The sequence below is a fragment of the Mesoplodon densirostris genome, chromosome 15 (assembly GCF_025265405.1).
Source record: "Mesoplodon densirostris isolate mMesDen1 chromosome 15, mMesDen1 primary haplotype, whole genome shotgun sequence".
In the NCBI taxonomy this organism is placed as follows: Eukaryota; Metazoa; Chordata; class Mammalia; order Artiodactyla; family Ziphiidae; genus Mesoplodon; species Mesoplodon densirostris.
The window spans coordinates 9,217,669-9,238,884 of NC_082675.1; the positions used below are offsets into that span (position 1 = coordinate 9,217,669).

General features: G+C 49.6%; 1 protein-coding gene across 1 annotated transcript in view; it reads left to right on the forward strand.

Moving 5' to 3' along the window:
- The first annotated feature begins 612 nt into the window (after positions 1 to 612).
- CUX2 (cut like homeobox 2) overlaps positions 613 to 21,216 on the forward strand; it is a 263,389-nt gene continuing 242,785 nt past the window's right edge. The window contains exon 1 of the mRNA XM_060118635.1: positions 613 to 675. Coding sequence (XP_059974618.1) covers positions 613 to 675 — 63 coding nt within the window. The remainder of the gene's footprint in view (positions 676 to 21,216) is intronic.

A 21,216-nucleotide genomic window follows, 5' to 3' on the forward strand; every position in this document is an offset into this window, starting at 1 on the left:
AAACTATTAACTTTTTTTTTAAGTATGCAATGCCGGGGATGGGGGATAGACAGGTGCGAGGCGGGGGTAGGCGCCCCACGCACCGGCCTCCTGCTGCCCCCCCACAAACTTCCCTTTGCATTGATCACGTTACGTCTGTATTGATAAGTTTGCAAAAAGCCAAAGTCAAGTGCATTCGCGCGGCACACCGACCCCGGACTTGGGGGGGAGATGCAGCGAGCGCTCCGCGGGCCCGGGAGCCGGCTGCAGGCAGGGCAGCGGCGGCGCCAGCGCCTCTTGGAGAGGCTGCCTCCGCCCCCCCTCCCCTCCCATCCCATCCCCGGCCGCCTCCCCGCGGCGGGCACCGAGCTCCCCGCCCCGCGCGCTCCTCCCGCGCCCTCCGGGGGTCGGGGGGGCGCACGGCTCCCGGGCCCGGCGGCGGCGGCGCGGCGGCGCCGAGGGGCTGCGGGTGGCAGGAGGCCGTGGGGCGCCCGAGGGGCCCCGAGCGGCGGCGCGCTGGGCCCGGGCGGCCGGCGGCGGCCCCGGGGCTGGGGGGAGTCCAGCCCGGATATTGAGTGCAGCCATTGAGAAAAGCCAAACTCTTGTGTGTGTGCGTCTCGAATAGCCCCCAAGATGGCCGCCAATGTGGGATCGATGTTTCAATATTGGAAGCGATTTGATCTACGGCGACTCCAGGTTAGTGCGGGCAGCACTGGCCGCGCGGCCGTGGGGAGCCCTCGGGCGCGCCCTGGGCGCACTGGGGAGGTACCCGGGAGGGCGGTCGGGCGCCCCAGGGAGGCGGGCGGCGGCTGCTGGGGCTCGCCGGGGCTCGACTGCCCGCTGCCCATCGATAGGTATTAGGAATTGATCTCGCCGCTGCTCTTTGTTCGGTTCAATCATCGATTAGCCGCCGCGACCATGGAGAAGCGCTAGCGAGCCCACGGCCCGGGGAGCGAGGCGGCGGGCGAGCGGCGGAGTGAGGCACGGGGAAGGCAGGGTCTGCGGTCCCAGGCAGGGGGCTGCCGGCGGGACCACCGGCAACCCCCCTTGCGCCGCACTTTGCGCGCCTCCCAACTTCGCGGCGCCCAGTGCCTGTCCGCGCCCGGCTCGGGTTCGGGCGAGGGAGGGAGGGAGCTGGCGGGCTGGGAGGAGGAGGAGGAGGAGAGGGGGGAGGCATCCGGGGTTGGCGAGGAGGCGGCTCCGCGCCCCGTCGCCCGCCGGCACCTCCACCGCCCGCCTGGCTGCGCAGCCCGGACGCGCAGCCACCCGGGGGCCGCTGCTGCCGCCCCAGCCGCTACAGCCACCATCGCTGGACTGGCCGCCTACACCGGCAGACCTCTCCTTGGGCCGGGTTCTAGGGGTTCGTCTTTGCTTCTTGTCTTATTCCCGCTTCCGACCTCTTTCCAAGTCTAGATGGGGACGGGCGGTGGAGATGGGCCCGGGGCGCGCGCAAGTTTGCGCTCCTGCCTCGGGGGCCTTGGAGAACCGGGAGCGGAGCAGAGCAGGTGACTCCGGGCCCTCGGGCCCACGGGAACTTTTAAATGGGAAATTTCCCTCGCTGTCTTCTACCTCCCGCTTTTCCTCCCCGACACTCCGCTCTTTTCTCCTTTCTCCAGCCTCTTCTTTCTCTCTCTTCTTGCCCTCTTCCTCCCTAGGGTGACTCCCTCCCAAACTCCGGCACTTTATCCCCATTCCACCTTTCTCTGGGAGTCTGTCTCCCCCAGATTTGGGGGTATTCTCTGCTGACCCAATAGGACGCCGAGCTGGGGGGTGGAATCTCAGAGAGCTGCGCGCTGGAGGCACAGCGCTAGCCTCTGTCCTTTCCCAGGTGCCCCAGGATGCTCCAGACAAGCCCCCCAAACCCAGAAGTCTCACCAAGGTGCGGTGGGAACAAGGGGCCGGGAAGTGGTGCTGATAACGGGCGATTAAAGCATCCTGCCTTGGCCTTGACATTCTCAGAAGAAGGGAGAGCTGATGCTCTGGAGATAAAAAGGGACCCACTTTTTATTTTGTTTTTTTTTTAATCCGCCTGCAAATCTTGTCAAGTTTCTTCTGATAAGTAGTTACAGTACCCCCTCCTCCTGGTGGCTTCCCAACCCCCCTCCTTCCTAACTCCTCACTCCCTGCAGGCCCCCTCCCTCAAAGCCATTGAGCTGGAGAGAAAATCGGGGCACTCAGGCATGCAGTTAATAACTGCGAGTGCCTTGCAATTCCAGGTCGTCACTCGAGTTGGGGCTACAGTTTGGTGGCCAGCTGAGGCGGGCAGGGCTGTGAGCTGTGCTTGCTGGTTTAAATGATGCTAAAGTGGCCTTTCTGGAAGAGTGGGGGATGGGGGGAGAGAGAGAGAGGGAGAGAACGGGAGAGAGAGAGTTGGGCAGCCACATTGGGCTTGGCACGAAGGCCAATGGTAATTGTATTCCCTGCTAATGTTTGTAAATGAGACCCGGGCACGGCTGGGGGACAGCGTCTTTATTTATGATTGATGTTCTGTAACATAAGGAATGACAAGAACGTGGCAGATGAGAGAAGAGGAACCAGAAGGGCTGGTGAAAGCCCTTTGCAGGGTCCTATTGTTATTCTGGGCTGGAGAAAATTTCCGCGGTGAGATTTGCAGCGCTGGTATTTGCTCCCGGTTGGCCAGAATGTCAGTTAACACAATTTTCATTAGATAACTCGTTTTCAATCCGGGGAGCTTGGGCTGCAACCGGGAGGTAGAGTGAGACCTGGGGCTGGATGCTGAGGGGTGGGTGCGGCTCCCAGGGGGCTGATTTCTGAGCTGGAGTGGAGGGGGTGTTGAACCTCACTCTTTTCCTTCTCGGGCTCAGGGGTCTTTTGTGAAGCTGTTGGGGTCACCCAAATCTTGATTCCAGTTGGACTGTCATTGATCTGAGAACCCTTTGTTAAGGTTTTAGAAGATGCTGAGGTGGAAAAGCAAATTTGAACTCGAAAGGATGAAGGTGGGGATGGTGGAGAGCCTTGTTCTGGTGATGGGGATACAGGGCCAAGACGTCTCCCTGAACAGGGTGTATACATAGGGTGCGGGAGGGGCGGGTGTGTTCATTAAGACAATGGCTGGTGTGTCTGGCACGAAAGGAGAAGGCTCTGGGGAAGGGGTTAAGCTCATTTACGTGGATATTAAGTGGGGTGGGGTCCCTGTGGGAGTTTGAAGAGCTGCACACTTCTAGAGAGCAGAGAGGTAAATGTGGCAGCGGTGGCCAAGTGTAAACACTGAGGCCCTCACATCTGCCGTGGTCCCCACCCTCGTCCTGAAATGTTCAGTTGTCCCCCTGCCCGGTAGGCCGACACCTCCCCCCATAACCCCCGTATTCTCACTGATGGCATTTTGTTGGAAACGGATTATGAGCCTAAGCACTTTTGCCTGGGATCATCTCTTGTGCATAATGCTAATGACTCCTATGCCATACTTTTATTTTCATTTTTTTCCCTTCCCACTTTCCTCTCACAGGGGATATAGCCAGAAAGGAAAACTTCATCTCGCTCGTTCCAAGATCTGGGTAGGAAAGGTGGGTCCCCACCCCAGGCCCTGTGCAGGCCAAGAGCTTTGGGTCCACTGTTCACGTGGCCCAGCTGCTTATGAGTGTGAGGTGTGTGGCTTCAATTCATTGGTTTTATGCAGCCTAGTTGCTGAGTGTTAAAGTGGCCGAGGCAGCAAAGGAGGCCTGTGTCCCCAGGCCAGACCATGCTGCTGACGCCACCCTGATCCTGGCAAGAAAGGTGACCTTGTACCGGCCTGTGCACAGCCCTCCGGAAGTATACATTTTTCAAATATAGAAGCAGTCCGGTTATTATTTCTTCCAGTGCCATCTCTGGACACAGCGGGGCTGTTTACCTAGGATGGAAGTCAGTCAGCAGTCTTAATGACTTGAGGGTTGATGATGGTAAAGATGCTGTGACATTTGGTACCCTACTCCAGGATCACTGAAACTGCTTCCCCCTTTCTCTGCTTGTTCTTTTTTTTTTTCCTGTGCTGCTAGCAGTCCAGGAAACGAGAAGAAAAAAAAATTCTATCTCAGAGTTGATGCTAGGCATATTTCATTTGGTTATAAGATTGCTTTATGGTGAACATTACTAATGCAGTATTTTTTTATGGCTTTTCTGTGTATAATCGTCATAACTGGATTCATACCTTTGTGATTTTCTTTTTCTGCTTCACTTTGCCACTTTTTTAATGATGCTCTGGGTCCAGTCTCCTGTGATATCTTTTTTTTGTCTTCGAAGAGGGTTAACAAGAGTTGGTGCCCAGTCCGAATGCACATCTACGTTTCTTGGGAGAAAGGAGGTTGGGTGGAGGCATCATACAGTATGAATTCGCTTGAGGTGTGAACACTTAGGGAGGAAGACTGACAGGTCGAGTGAGAGAAGCTGGACTTTTTGTAAGGAGTTTGGAGAAACTTCTGGGAAGGCTCAGTTTCTTGGCGCCTGGGAGATGGGACTTGATGGAATGTTTTTCCCTGCTCAAAGTTGAGAAAAGAGCGTGGATGTGATTAAAATATTATAACCTTATGATATTCTGAAGTGCATAAGTTTTACATATCAGCCACAGAGAGTTTAGACATCCATTAGAGCCTCTGACAGCTTGACTTATCTAAATGTGCTATCATTTAACAATGTGTCAAAATTCCCCTTTCTTTAGATGACAGCAGTAAATAAGCTATCAGCCCTGTTGGCGGAATCCTAACTTTGGAAACTTTGCTGTAATAGAATTGCTGCCGGGGTGGGGAGCAGGAGCAGACCAAGCTTGGCGTGGCCCAGGCCCAGGCCCATGTGATGGCTTGGCATTAGGCAAGGGCTGTGGGAGGTTGGAGGAGGGGGGAGGAAAGGGAGAGGTGGGAGGCAGAGGGGGTGAGAGGAGATTTCTAGCAGCAGCTCTGTGAATATGACCAAACCATTGGTCAGCCCCCTGGACCCTTCCAAGTCCAACCAGTGGGTGACCCTATTCCATCTGCCTCTCCCAATTCATTGGAAGCCACACCCTGTGGGCCTTTTTTGCAGAAGGAGCTAGAAACAGGTGTTGAGAATTTATTTAAAGAACCCAACAGTCTTTTCTGGGCATCCCAAAATTCTGGATTCTCAACTTGACAGAAATTGCTTCCCAAAGATGGGCTTTCTCTTTGAGTGCTCGAAGAAAAATGAGCAGCGTCTCATCCCTGACCGCTTTTGCTGTTGGAGGTCTCGAAGTTTCTTTTACTAATACCTGAATTCACCGTAGAAAATCGAGAAACTATGGACAAGCCTAAAGAAGCAAATAAACGTCTCAGTGGGTTATTTCAGATGAGCATGGTGTTATTTTGACCAGAGGGAACAGGTTTTCTGATGGTGGTGGTGCTTTTTCTTTTTTTTCCTTCCTTTTTCTTTCTTTCTCTTTCTTCTTTTTTAAAAAAACTCTTCTGTTAAAAGGAGGATTCTATCTTCGAACTTGACATTCTGTTGTGGTAACCTTTCTTCCATCAGATGAGATTTAAAACGTGAGCACCTTGGCTGGTGCTAAATTTGGTCCTGGATGATGGTGGACATGGCTGTCCAGGAACTGTGGTTTTCTCTGTTGCTTTCTGAAAGGGCTGAATTTCTGGTGGCTTCCAGTTATCTAATTCAGAGACTGAGCCTGGCAGAGAGGTTGAGCATGGGAAGGGGACTGACATGGTGGCCTACCTTTGTTCCTGGCTGAGGAATTCAGGGTTCAGTCTTTGGTTTGATTTTTCTGTCTTGGGGGTGCTCTTTATTAATGGCAGTGGCTTATATTGAAGATGTCGGGGAAGATGGAGGTAGTAGATGGAGAGGAAGGGCCCCAAGAGGAGCTAAAGGTGCAGCCTCTAGCACCCCTGGGTGAATCACCCAACATTCCAAGTGTCCCATTTCTTAATCCATCACACGGCCTGGCTGTGTGCATCTGGTCTGCTGTACTAGTTGCTGTAAAGGGGAAGGATGCTGACATACTTTGTGTGCCAGTTAAACATGTTGTCTTCTAACGACCTGGGGGCCCGTTATGGCGGTGAGGGGGAGCTATTGACCGTTTAAACAAATTTTTGAGACAAGAAATTATGTCTAGGATGGAGTTCTTGGTTTCTAAGCCTTGCAGATCCATTCACAAAAATCATTTGTAGCGTTCTGTAGGATATGAACAATCTATTCCTGTCATACTTAAAAGTTTAAAATCCAGAGTCCTTTCCCCTGGTTGTAAGGCTCCCGTAATCTGCGCCCCCCTGTTATCTCTCTGGCTTCATCTCCAGTCTCTCTCCTTCTGCACACTCTGCTCCAGTCACAATGGTCTTTTTGTCCCTTAAACACATCAAGCACATTCTTACCTCAGGGACTTTGCACTTGCTGTTCCCTCTGCCTGGGACTCTTTTTCTCCAGATCTTCCCGTGGCTGGCTCCTTCTTTTCATTTGGTCTCACCCCAAATACCTGAAGAAGCTTCCACTACCCTTTTGTGCAAATGTGCTTCCACATCTCTCAGGATGGTGTTTCCCTGAGGGTTTTGACCTCATAACCTTCTCAGGGTGTGGCATCTCTCTAGACTCTTTAGGAAACCATCTAGGTCTGCCATCAGGGTTGGCAAACTTTTTCTGTAAAGAGGCAGATAATAATATGCTTTAGACTTTGTGGTCTCTGTTGCAAGCACTCAGTTCTGCTACTATGGCATGAAAATAGCCATAGATAATAAGAATGAATGGAAATGGTTATATTCCAATAAAACTTTACAAAAACAGGTGGTGGGCTAGATTTGGCCTTAGGGCAATAGTTGCTGAGCCTGGTCTACTGGTCTATGTGATGGCTGTGGCATGGCCAAAGTGTTTCACTTTTCAGTTGAGAGTATTGGGGTAAATCAAACTTAGTTCTAGAAACTTGTTCCATACTCTTTCCCTCAAGAGGGAAGTACGAGGAGCCAGGATGGTGAGGGGCCCCTGTCTGGCTTCCAATCCTGGTTCCATCATCTACTGGCTATGTGATTTTGGATGGGTCACTTAACCTATCTGAGCCTTATTTCCTTGTCTCTAAATGGGACTAACAGTAGTCTTCACCTTTTAGGTTGTTCTTAAAGATTAAAGCACTTTAAATGTGAAAGTGCTTAGCACAGTGCTGGGCACACAACTACTGTTCCGTACGTGTCTTACTTCTTATTGTTGTTGGTATTTTTAGAGAGTTAGAGAGGGGTGAGAAAACCAAATAAGCAGCGGATCCTGGAACTTGCTGGCCTTGAAAGCTTGTTTTAGAGATTACTGGGCACTTTTTCTTTTCTCTTTTACTCCATTGGGGGCTTACTATAATAATATATTACTAATATTGTATGTGATGTCTTATATTTTGGGAGCTCTGAGCACAGAGGTTGCAGACTGGGAGCTATGTCTGGCCAGCGGAGGTATCTGTCTCGATTAGTGAAATATTTTAAAAACACTTTTGTGTTAAGTTTGTCAGCATTTAAAACATAGGAGATGTTACCTAAGAAATTCAGATGTCCAGTATCCCATATAAATCAAGCGCTCTGACCACACCTGGTAGGAGGTGGAGACCTGGCAAGGGCATGCCAAGCAGAGGGAACGGTGGTGCCAAGGCCCTGGGTTGAGGGTCTGCGCTGGGTCAGGTCAGCTGTAGGGGTCATGAGGAGGGCAGCTGTCAAGGCCACTGGCTACCTTTCTCCAGGTGCCTAGTGTCAGAAGAGGCAGCATTTCCAGAAAAAACAAAAGGCCCTTGATGAGCTTCATGAAGATACATGATTAGCCCTCTGTCTCTGCTTTTCCTCAGTAGCTCACTCACCCTCAAAGTGGGCCAGTGGCTGCCCCCCTCCTTCCCAGTCCTTTCCCTATATACCCCCTCTGCCATCCTTCAGTTCAGCCAGATGAAACAGCAGTTCCAGGATACACATTTGTCATTAAAAAGAAAGAGAGAAAAAAGAAATCAATCCTTCAGCCTCTTTGGCCTGAGCTGGTTGTCTGCCCGAGACGCCCGGAGCCAAGCAGTGCTTAAGACTCTGTGGGCCACCGTCGCTCCAACTGGACCGGGTAAATGGCTCCCCAGGAACCATTACGGTCGATAGACTTGTCCAGCCAGCTGTTTGGAGTGTGGGTGCTGCAGACAGGGGGACCACAGAGGTCACCAGGGCAGGTATCCCTGAGTAAGGTGGTCACTCAGAGGCCACTCTCCTGGGGGCACCTACTTGGGGTGCTTGTCCATTATGAGTGTCCGTGGGCTCCAGGTATCTGAGGGGTGTAGTGTGGGCTGCAAACTCAAGCCCTGCAGTCTCCCATTCCCAAAGACATTTAGTGAGGACTCTGGAGCCACGGGGCCTGGCTCTAGTCCCAGCTCTGCCACTTACCAGCTGTGTGACCTTGGGCAAGTCAGTTAACCTTTCTGAGCCTCGGTTTTCTCTTGTGTAAAATGGGGATAATAGTAGTATCCACCTCCTTAAGGATTGTGGGTTAAGTGAGTTAATGCATGTGAAGTGTGAAATCCGTGCCCAGGACATAGATGTGCTATATAATGTTAATAATAATAACTGCTATTGTCCTTCAGTCTGGAAATGTATATTCACCACTCACAGTATAAGTTATAACTATAACTAATAACTGTGTAAATAATAATAAGTAAATAGCATAAATACTATAAGTAATAATAATATACCGGAGATATCACAGTGAACCGGAAGACAAAGTGCCAGCTCTCACCCAGCCTGCAGACAATGGGGGGGTGGAAAAACGTCTCATTGGACAGATGGGTGTGTAGTTACACAGGGGGATTTGATTCTGAGACAGTATGAGGCAAAAGAACTGCCTGAGTCTGAGCATTGGGGGAGCCTTCCTGGAATAAGTGATGCTTCAGCCGAGGTGTCAAGGACAAGGTCAGGGAAGAGCATCCCAGCAGAGGAAATGTGCTGAGACCTTGAGGTGGGTGGAAAAATAGTGCATGCAAGGAATTGAAAGAAGGCAGTGAGGCTGGTCACAGATTCTGAGTGGCTCTTGGACCCACCTTCATCCTCACTCTTGCCATCTGTCAGTTGGGAGTAAGGATGGAGCATAAAATAAGATTATTTATAGCACATGTGTGGCCCAGAATGAATCTGTCTCAATGGGTACTTGGTAAACTGCCTTGGGTATTACTTTTATTTTTTAATAAGGTATTCAAGCCCAATTCTTGCTCTGTTGCCAAATGCCCCCCACCATCCTCTGTTTTATCTTGTGATCACGCACGGGGCAGTCAGGATTCAAATCCCAGTTCTGCTCCTTCCTAGCTGCATGCCCTTGGGCAAGTTATTTCTCCTTTCTGAGACTTGGTTTTCTCAGCTGTAAGATGGATACAATAATGGTAGCTTCCAGTGGCGGCCATGAGAATGCACCTTGCAGATCTTTGACTATAGGGAGTGTGATTGGCAGGTGGCACCAGATCACTGCTCTTGGAGATCACCCCACAAGTGCCACAGCCAGGAGCTGAGTTTAGCAGGGACTAAAAGCAGACCTGTTCCTGGGACACACAGGACTCCTTTGCAGGCTCCAGACTCCTCGGCAGTCTAGGATACTTCCACAAACCAGCCAACCTACCTACCAACTTCCCTTCCTTCTTCCCTCCCTCCCTCCCTTCCTTCCTTCTCTTCTTCATTCTGGCTCCCTCCTGCAGGCGCAGGCATTGATCCTGATAAATCTCTCTGTCTTGTAATCTGCCTTTGTGTCTGCTTCTCAGAGGATCACACTTCCCTACAGGAAACATGAAATGAGGTTTGGACATCTACCTAAGGCACCTAATACATAGGAGGTGCTCAATTGAGGTATCTTTTATGTCTTGTTGGGAGCCTGGGGGGTGTTACTCTCAACGTTGTCCCCTCCTGGTTGCCTGTTCTTACCTGGCCCACTGTGTGATTAGGTGCCCCCTTCCCTTTTTCATCCCTCCATTATCTCTCACTCTCATTTCCTGCCACTCCTCCCCTTTTTATTCAAGCACTCTGGCCTCCTCACTGTTCCTTGAACCCACCAAACATTCCAACCTCAGGGCCTTTGCACTTGCGGTTCCCACTGTCTGGGAAATGCTTTCCCAGACATCTCCTTAGTTCTGTCTCAGTCCCTTCAGTCCTTTGCTTAAATATCACCTCTTCGGAGATGTCCTCCCTAAGCTCTCTTTCCAAAATAGCCTCCCCCCATTTCTTTACTGCCATCTGCTTTACCTGGGGAGGGCAAGGACATAGTAAGTTCTTAATAAATATTTGGATGATGGAGTGGATGGTTACCACAGGAAGGGTGAGGCGAGGGCAGCTGCCTTGACTCCACCTTGGGAGTGGTTCTGGGGGACCCAGCTCCTCCCAGATCCCCAGCTTCTTTACCCATCACTAGCTCTTGAAAGTCTCTCACTCTGTGACTGGGAATTGGGCACAGGCCTCAGACTCACAGTGAACAAGGGTTTATCTTTAGCTCTGTGAGTCTCGCTTTAGAAACTGGTGACCCCAATTCCAGCCTGGGAGGTCGCTCCCATCCTAATGAATAAATCCATTAATTAATTTCTGGCAGGCTGTGGACCATCAGTGGTGGTTTGGTGGCCTCAGTCACAGACAACTCAAAGCAGGTCCCTGCAGCCGGTGAGATGGCTGTTATGGGGGACACAGATAGCCAGTTAACACGTTTTTGGACCCAGATGACATTCTTCTCCCAAAGCCTGGTTCATGGGCCCATCTGATCAACCCAGCAGGCATCAAAGAGGGATCAAGGTCTCTGGACGCTTGAGTTGAGGGGATTTCCTGCTCAGCATCCCCTGGGACTCCTAGTTTACAGTCAGGCAAGAGGTCAGGATCGGAGTCTCCCCTTTCCTTTTGTGGTGGAAGGACTCTGTCCAGGCCTCGGTTTTCCTGTCTAAGATGGAGCTTCCCTGGGTTGTCAAGACAGATTATTCATTCATTCATTTAATGAAAATTATTCAGCACCTGCTATGTGTCAGGTGCAATGTGAGGTGTTGGGGGTGCATCAGTGAACAAAACAGACCAAGTCCCTGCCCTCATAAAGCTTCGCTATTATAACCGTTTGGGGATGGAAGTACTTTTCTTCAAGGCTGTGAGAAGTAAAGAGCGACAAACCAATACAGACACAGCCTAGGGCTGGGCATGCTGTAAGCCTTTCCAAGATAGTGACTGTTCTTAATCATTGTCTTTATTAACAACAACACCAACAATAATAATAACTATGATGATGATGACGGTGATGCTGTGAGGTAGTTTGAGGTAATTCCTGTTGAATTTCAGGTACCCTGGGATCAGCACGTGAAATGATTTGAGCTTGGGCTTGGAGTAGTCAGACCTCACTTTGGACCCTGGCCTTGCTGCTTCCTAACTGGGAGGCCTTGGGTGATTCACTAGACTTTTCTAAGTCTCAGTTTCCTCATCTGTAAAATGGAAATTATACACAGCCTCTACCTCATAGGGACATTGTGGGGGTTTGATGAGTGGAAGCATGGCAAGTCCGCACCGGGCCTGGAATATGTTCAGTCCCAGGAAACGAGCAGCTATTATTACCTTTATTATTATTGTCAGGATCATTATTGTTTGTTATTCACCTCCTGGTCCTCACCAGCCAGCGGCAAGGTGGACTAGATCCTTGCAGAGAGGCACTGGATGGGAGGTCAGGCCTCTCCAAATGCCCCTTGGCTGGCTTTAGCAAGGACAGGCCTGGCATTTGCTTTGGAGCTTCAGAAGGAAGCTCTCTGCACAGAAAGGCCTGACAGTTCTTTAACAAATAGCTCTTGAACCTTTATTGCATGCTAGACAGTGTTTAGAGCCCTTGACAGATATTATCTCGTTTAATTCTCACAACACTAGGACAGGAAAACTACTGTTGTCCCATTTTTACAGTTGAGCAGACTGAGGCACAGATGGTTAAGTCCAAGGCCATATTGTCAGCAAGCAGCAGAGCTTGAACTCTAACCCAGGATGCAGGTCTGTTGACCACTCATGTCCCTGCCCTTCACTCACTAGGGGCCGGAGGTGCCTCTTCCAGAGCCAGTCCCCCGACTCCCTGCTCCCCTCTCAGGGTTCCCCCACCTATAGTCATTATGCTTGTGTTTTCCCCTTCGTTTTTTTTTTTTTTTTTTGCGGTACGCGGTCCTCTCACTGTTATGGCCTCTCCCGTTGCGGAGCACAGGCTCCGGATGCGCAGGCTCGGCGGCCATGGCTCACGGGCCCAGCCGCTCTGCGGCATGTGGGATCTTCCCGGACCGGGGCACGAACCCGCGTCCTCTGCATCGGCAGGTGGACTCTCAACCACTACGCCACCAGGGAAGCCCTCCCCTTCATTTTTTAAACATCTTAAAAGACCTCATCATTGTCAACTCATGGAAATGAATCCAGACCCACAAGCCTGAGAGGCATGGGGTAGGGTGGCAGGTGGGAGGTTATTAATAACACAAGAAAGATTCCTGTCTCCTGTCCTGGAAAATGAACACCACCCGGCCATCCATCCCTGGCCTACCCGCCGGAGTTCAGAGCTGTGTGGCGCGCCCTGTGGTTCGGCCTGTGTTCGCAAAATGAAATTCTCGGCCCGGGCTGATAATAAGCAGGTATTGATTGCTGCCTTGGTCATTATCAAGATTTATTTAGTCGATATGGCCTCCTCGATCAATAAATCGTGTCGTTGATAAAGAAAGAAGGGGATAGACTTGTAGGCTTTATTAAAAAAGTTTTTTAGATTTTTTTTCTTAACTGATAAATCTTTTTCTTAACTGCTAAACCCTCTTTCCGTGGCTGTATCACCCACACTCTACATTTCATACTTGGCTCCATAAGCTCTTACCTTTCATGGTAGAACTTAACTTACTCTGGTTTCTGGAAGCAAACACTTGGGGTCCAGCTGCTTCTGGAATGGCGCCTGGGACTCAGATGTCTCCTTACTTTTCTGTCCTCCCCCCAGTATGGGGCTGGGAGTTACTTCCTGGCCTGTCAGTACCCCATTCTCTCATTTCGTCCTCACAACAACCTTTTGCAGTAGGTACTAGTGTTACCCATTTTTCAGAAGAGGAAACTGAGGCCAGAGGGGGGCCATCCAGTGTCACAAAGCACTTGAATCTAGTCTGGCCAGTCTTTGCTCTGAACCTGACATGTATTCATCAAATAACAAATATTTATCTAGTATGTGCTATGGGCCAAGCACAGTGTCAGGTGCTGGGTATAGAGGGGTAAGCTAAATAAATTAATGTGTAATTACTGAGATAGAAAGAGTGGAGGAAAGAAATGACCAAATGCTACTAAAATCAAGATGAAGGAGGAACCTGTTTATTCAGGGTAGTTACTGAGTAGGTGACATTTAGGCTGAGACCTGAACAATGAGGAGCCAGTCAGGCAAAGTTCAGGTGGAAGAGACTTCATAGCTACAGGAACAGTATGTGCAACGGCCCTGAGGTGGGAATCCACTTGGCACATCTAGGAACTGAAGGAAGGCCAGTATGGCTGAGACAGGGTGGTCAAGGAAGGGAGGGTAGAGGACAGGATGAAGTCCGAGAGGGAGGTAGGCCCTGTAGACCACGGTAGGGGGTTGTATTCAGTTGGATTATATTCTCAGGGAAGTGAGAGGACATTGAGGGTTTAAAGCAGTGGAGAAACAGGATCCAGAGTATGTTTGGTTCCCACTGGGTTCCGCCTGATAGGGAACAGTGAAGGAAGGGAGGGAACATTTGGAAAATAGGTAAAAGAGAGCTTCTATGACAATCTGATGTGTTATCTCTGCCCAGAGAGGGTCTTAGTGCTGAGAGGCCTTTGGGTGTACAAGTGTTTTGAGGACTATGTCATTCAAGGTCGGGGGGGTGGGTGGGAGAAGTTTTCCATGGGGACATACCTGATGCCCCCAGCAAGGTGGCAGCTGTGCTTCCTTAGGAAGGGGGTGGTTGCTTCCCTTGTGCAAATGGCTAGCTGGTGTTTTGGAGGCCTCTCGTGGCAGGTATGCAGTGTGCAAGGGGTGTTGTGTTCCCCTCCTCAGAAATAGAACTGGTGCAAGGTGGTGGGGCAGGACTTGAGTTATCTTCTGAAAAGGGCTCTTTGCACTCTGGTTGTGGGTTTGGTTTCTAGCATGTTACCAAATGTTGCTTAACAGTAAGGACCATGAAAAGATGAGGTGACTAAGATGGTGTGGATATCAGAGCACAGGACACAGGCCGGTGCTCTGTTGAGCCATGTCCTGGCCATCATATATGGGGATGCTATTGGGTAGAAGAGGGGTTGGATGTCTACCTGGGGGATTATTGGGAATGTGGGCTGGAGTACACAATAAATGGGACATTTCTCACCCTTTAGTTTTGTCCAGTCTCCGAGCACCCACACACTGGAAGTCTGGCAGGAGTTGGGTGTCCAACTGTCTACCATCCATCCAATATTATTTCATCTGTTCATTCATAAGTTTGCTCACTTATCCATTTTTATCCATCCACTCAGCAATTTATCCAGCTGTCTACTTTGTATTCCTACTGACTTCATCCATCCACCTACCCATTCATCATCTATCTATCTATCCATCCATCCAGTCATCCATCCATGTATCTAATTACACATCCTTGCATCTATCCATTCATCTACTTAGCCACCCAGCAACCCATCATGCCCCATCACTTCTCCCTGGACCTTGGTCTCCCAGTTTGCTTTCCTGTACTGACTCTGACCTCCCCCACTCTTTTTGACACATGGAAGTTAGTGAGATTATTAAAAACCTATTAAGAACCGTTTACAATGGCTCCCCATTGCCTTTGGGGCAAAGGCCCCAGCATGACCTTCTGGGCTTAGCACAGCTGGTCTCTACCCTGCATACTTGGTTTATAGTATTGCAAGTCTTCCGCTTTCTTCTTGATCTTCTGTCTAGTTGTTCTATCCACTGTTGAAAGTAGGATACTGAAGTCTCTATTATTGTTGAATTATCTATTTCTTCCTTCATTTCTGTCAGTTTTGCTTCGTGTGTCATGGTGCTCTTTTATTGGTTGCATATATGTGTTTAATTGTTATATCTTCCTGGTGGATTGACCCTTTTATTGTTATAAAATATCCCTCTTTATCTCTAGTAACATTTTTGTTTGTTTTAAAGTCTATTTTATCTGATACCTGTATAGCCACTCCTACTTTCTTTTTTATAGTTGCTGTTTGTATGATATATGTTTTTCTATTCTTTTATTTTCAGTCTTTTTGTGTCTTTGAATTTAAAGCGTGTCTCCTGTAGATAGCATGTAGTTGGATCTTGTTTTCTTATCTAGTCTGAAAATCTGCCTTTTGATGGGATTGTTTAATCCACTCACATCTAATATTATTATTGATATAGTTGGATTTAATCTACCAACTTGCTTTTTGTTTTCTATATGTCTCATGTCTTTTTTTGTTCCTGTTTCTCCTTTTCTGCCTTCTTTAGCATTGTGTGAATATTTTCTAATGTAGCACTTTAATTTCGTTAATGGTTTTTAACTATATTCTTGAGGGGTTTTTTGGTGGTTGCTCTATGGTTTACCGTATACATCGTAGCTTAACAGAATCACCTTCAGAATTATACTAGCTTAATTCTAGTTTGTCTGCTGTTCTTGACCTTGATCTTGAGCCACATTCGCTGTGCCCTCCATGTTCCAGACTTACACGTCTTTCTTCATTTTCCTCTGCACCACAGCCCCCTGTGCATTACCTGCTCCCCCTGCTTGGGACGCTGTTCCCTCACATCCCCTGTCAACTCCTCCCTCACCCTGGAAGCTTGTTTAATGTCACTTCCTCAGGGCAGCTTCCCCACTCCCCCTTGAGATGCTGGGTCCCACCTCTACTGCACTTAGCACGGCGGGTATCACACACAGCTCTGATTATTGATCAACTGCTGCCTCCTTCTGTGAACTCTAAGCTCCATGAGGGCACAAAGCAGCTTGTCCCCAGGATCTAGCAGCTGGGGGCTGAGCACATAGTAGGCCCTCAAAAAGTATCAGTCAAGTGAATAAACGGGATGGATGTGAATGTTATGTGACTGTATTTATGTATTTATGTGTGTACACTGCATCTTTTTTAGTGTATTTTTGAGTATGTTTGTGGGTCTCTGCACGTTTATGTGCGTCTGTCCTTGTGTGTGTATATTAGCGTGTTTCTGTATGTGTATGTGTCTGAGTATGTCTTTGTGTCCTTCTGAGTGTCTTTGTACATGTGCCTCTGTGTCTGCATGCACGTGTGGGTGACTCTGTGTGTGCACTCATGTGTATGTCATTGTCCATGCATGCACCTTAGTGTGTATGTGTATACATTTGTGTGCTCATGCTCCCAAGCAGCAGCCCCTTTCAGTCTCCTAGCCATGCACTTATTTTTTGACTAGTTTAGTGTAGTATTTAATGATTTCCCCAGAGCTAAGCACAGCCCCCCAAGTATTGACCTTGCTGCATTAGAGCTAACTCGGGGTAATGCACTACCAGCTGGCAGGTACTTCTCCTCAGAATTGGCTGCTGCACCTGCCCTGTCTCCTTAGCCCCAGCTTTATCCCTTAGAGGAGAAGACCCCAGGTTGGTACCTTGGTGCAGGGGCAGAGGGGTTCCTGACAGACAGATTGGCTTCCCTCTCACCACTGTGTGATGCAGCCAGGGACTGCCCCTTTTCATACCTCAGTTTCCTCATCTGTGAAATGGGGGTAGCAATAATAGTCGCCTCATAGGGTTGTAGTGTGGAGGAAATGAGATAATCTTTGTGAAGGGCTTAGCTTGGAGCCTAGCATGTACCAGGCCCTCCATAAATGTTATTCTGTCACCTGCTGTCATGCTTGCTCCCTGTTACCTCTAACCTTAATAGTGGGAGTGATGATTTCAGGCTGTGGCACAGAGGCAAACAGCTAAGGAACTCTCTTTCTTCAAGGGGTGCTTTCCAAATGGCTTCTCTGTGGCCATCCAAGGGCTGCACATCTGCTCCAGTGAGAGCAACATGCTAACCCACAAGTGCCCAGAGAAGTTCAGAGGCTTCCCATACACATACAGCCTTTCCCCAGTAGAGATGGGATTTTGCTCCAGGAATTTCTGGCTTCTAAAACTCTACCAGCTGCTTGCATAGTCTCTAGCCTCATCTCTCTCTCTTGCTCCCCAAACCTGTATATCTTCCCTATCCCCAAACTGCCATACTCCTCATACTTTGCAGCCTTTGCATTTGCTTTTCCCTCTGCCTGGAATACTGTTCCCCTTGTTCTTTGGTGGCCCCAGCCCTCCTTCCCTGACTCTTTGCTGAGTTGGGCACCATCTTCTATCTCCTGCTCGGGCATCCCTGGCCTGGGCTGCTTTTCAGGCCACCCGGTGACTCCCTGGTTCCTTGCTGGTCTCCCTCATCAGATGGTGAGCTCATTACTCTACATTGCAGCTGCAGTAACTGGTGTGACACTTGGTGAATGCTGAATGCCCAGTGCCCTGATCAGAGGTCACATTTTTAAAACTCAGGTTCCTGGCTTCTCTTCTCTTTCATCCCTGGGCCTGCATTTCAGACAGGGCAGCAGTCAGCTGAGATGTGTAATGGGGGTGGGAATGGAGAGTGGGTTTCCCATTTTGCACAACCCCCAATGGGCCCAGTTGTCCCATTGATGCTCCTTGTGCAGCCTCCATAGGCATGTGAGTTAGCAGCCTTACTCTAGGGACCAGCTGTGCTGACTTTGTGACGGGTGTGGAGATGATTCTGCCTTCTCTGGTCTCAGTATGGCCATTCCAGAAAATGGGCAGAATTTACATGACCGTTCAGGGATGAGAGGAGTGCTGAAGTTTCGTTTTTGGGTTTTTTTTGTTTGTTTTTTAATTGATCACTTATCAAGAGTGGCTCTGTGCCAGGCACAACTCTAAGTGCTCCCTAAATACCATCATGCAAATGATTTAATTCCCATAACAGCTCTATGATGTAGACACTATTAATATTACCGTTTTGCAAAGGAGAAAGCTGAGGCACAAAGAGGTCACGTGACTGGCCCAGGGTTACTCAGCAGAGTCAGGCAGTCTGATTCTAGAGGTCCTCCTGCGTTTGCAGGCTCTCCTGCCTCTTGTTACTTCTGTGAATACCCAAAGCAGAGACTGTACAGCTGGGAAAGGGCTACTGTATATGCACGTTTGCCTTGTAAAGGTCTTACCGTGATGGTGTCTTGCTCGCACTGAACAGTGCCAGCGGGCAGGAGTGGAGGCATATGGGCCAGGATTCCTGGGAGTGGGCGCTGATAGCAGCTGGGGTGTCAGGGTCCCGGGAGCCGAGGTCAGAGCTGGTGACCGTGCAGGTACTCTGGGAGGAGCCAGGCCTATTTTCTGCCCTTCACCTCCTGGGGTTGCTGGACCCTGGGCCCCTTGAGCCAGCAGCCTGTGAGCCTCTCTGAACTAGCACTGTCCCTTGGAGGGTGTTCTCCTCAGCCTCTGTAAGCAAGGGGGTTGGTCCCTCGGCCCGTGGCCTACTTTGTGAAATTCATCTCTGGAAAAAAATGACTCTCTGAGCAGAGCAGAACATCTTGGCATCTCGTGGTGGGTGAGGCCTTCTGCCTCCCCAGAGTGGGGAGGAGAGAAACCCAGGCCCAGCTCCTGCTTCCCACTTGGCTTCCACGGTGGGGCGCTCCAGGGAAGGCAGCTCCCCCAGTTCCCAGTCCCCGAGCCCCTAGAGCTGGCCCAGCTGCCCCATCAGTGCATGTTCCCTTGCATCCTACCTAGGATGGCCCCTTTGGTGGGTTGGGGCTGGCCCAGCTGCTAACAGGTAAGTGGCTTTGGGCCAGAGCATAATTTGTTTCTCTGGGATATACTGATGAGCTGCCCTAATTAAGCGCCTTGCTAATGAGAATCAAACCACTTCCCTGGAGTCAGGTGGATCGGAGCCTGGCTCTGCCGTGAACCAGCCGTAGGTCCTGGAAGAGCCCTCAGTTGCATTGGGGTCTCAGTTTGTCTTCCACACTACGGTGCTTCCTGTGTTCTCTCCCCTCCACACTAGACCCTGTGGTTTGCTTTAGTCCTTCCTGTCACCACACACAGCCAGCGCTTGTGGGCCTCGGGGGCTATTGAGAGCTGACTAAAGAGGCATTAGGTAGAGGCTAATTATTGCTTTCTTTGGGAGAAGTTCTTGTCACTGGTGGTCAGATCCACCAATCTGTTTCTCATGCTGGGCCTCTTCAGTGGGTCTGTGAGGAGAGAGAGATGTTGGGGATGAGGGCAGTTCTTAAAATGTGTGACTTTGTGTTAATGTATCAGTCGTTTACTGCTGTGTAACAAACCACCCCAAAACTTACTAGGTAAAACAATTATGTATACTGAGTCAGAATCTGAGTCAGGAATTAGGACAGAGCCCAGCTGAATCACTCCGTGATATCTGGGGCTTCAGCTGGGAAGATTCAAAGTTTGGGGGTAACTCGACAAGTCACACATCTAGTAGTTGATGCTGGCTGTCAGCTGAGACCTCAGCTACCAGTCAGAACACCAACATGTGCCCTCTCCATGTGGTCTCTCTGTGTGGACTACTCTGGGCTTCCTCACAGCATGTTGGCTGGATTCCAAGGGTGAGCGTCCTGAAGAGAGCAAGGTGAAGTGAAGGGGTGTTCATGATCTAGCCTTGGAAGTCACTAATGTCATTTCCATCTTCTCTGTTGGTCAAGGCAGTTACAAAGGACCACCCAGTTTCAAAGGGCAGTTACAAAGGACCAGGTTCAAATCCACCCTCGATGGGAAGAGTGTCAAGGTCAAGGTCATAGTGCAGGAAGAGCATGAGAGATATTGTGGTGGCTGTCTTTGGGACAACAGTCTGCTATAGTAAGGATGGTGGTGGTGATTCAGCGCTGAGTGTGACAAACCATGAAGAGAGACAGGAGGCTGTATGAGGGAAGTGGGTATGACAGGAAGTGGCCAAGTGGGGAGTAGGTGTGACAGGAAGTTGTGTGAGAGTAGTGGGTGTGACAGAGATGGCTGAATGAGGGGAGTGGGCATGACAGGGAGATCTGCATTGGCCAGAGTCCGCCATGATGGAAGTGGACCTGATGGTGACAGTGCCCAAGATACTGGCAGTACCATCTTCCCTTGCTTTCCAAGCTGCCCTCTCGAAGGCCTTGGGGTGACCAGGCTGATTCCAACATGGTTACCCAGGCCTCCAGCAGCCCAGGCCAGCATCCTCCTTACCTGGCCCTGTCTTGGCCCCCCCCCCAGCCCCTGCCATCTTTCTCTTTTTCTGTGGGCCCCCAGGCTCCCCATTCTCACCAGCAGCCTCCCCTTATTCCAGAAAGAGCGACTCCCACCTCAACAGCCTGGAAGCGCTCCAACTACCATACTTTCCTTCAAATAAAAGCAGCTAATTAACATTATTCTTTAATTATTGCCTTTATCAACAAGGGGTCTGATTTGTACCAGCAGGATAGTTGCTTTCCCTTAAACTACCCAAGTGAATGCTTCAGTTCCTGGTGCTTTTGAAATGAATTTGATGTCATCTGCCCAGAGTCACTTAATGGGAACGCCTGGGTAATGACTGAACGCGCTAACTCCGTTAGCAGCCCTGGAAGCATGTAATTTGGCCCCTCAGGCAACAGCACTTTTGAAATCTCTGGATAGTTTTGAACTCTCTGTTCTTAATTAAATATGCAATTTTTCACGGTAACCAGGTTAATTCTTTTGTGTTGTGTTGTAATACTGTTAGGAATTTTCATAGTTCTTATTAAACATTATTCAGGCATTGTGAATTCCATAATTAAAAAAAATGAAAAGAACAAAGCTTGATTCACTCCTTTCTTTTCCCTGGCTAATTTATCAAATGAATTTTGCAAATTTTTCTTTCTGTCCCCAGACAGTGTGGCAAGTGTTTTAAAGGGGAAGGATTTAATTGCCCTGTAGGGATTGGCTGGTTATGAAGGATTTGGCTGTTTGATTAGTAAACCCAGTTGGGAATGGTCTAATGCTCCGTGATCTTAAAAATTGTCTGATTGTACCCTCTCCAAGGAGGCCTCTCTTTTCGTTATGTAGAGCATCAACTTCATACAAGTGTGGTCATTAGGTAGTGAGGAAGGGGAGAGAAAAGGATCTGACTTTATTTTAAATTGGGGATCTTGGGAGATTTTTTACCCCCATTTCCCTGGCTGGGGAGGAAGGGAGAACACAGTAGAGGAGCAGAGAGAGAGACAGGGACAGAGCAATTCTCAAACTGCAGGTACAAGAGAAGGTAGAGGGAGGGCAGCTGAGAGGGTGGGGCCCGAGGGGACGTTTTGCTCCATCCTTGCAGATAATGGCACCTGCCACGCTGGCCAGCTGGAGAGGCGGCTCATAAGCTGAGGAGGCCCCTCTGCAGG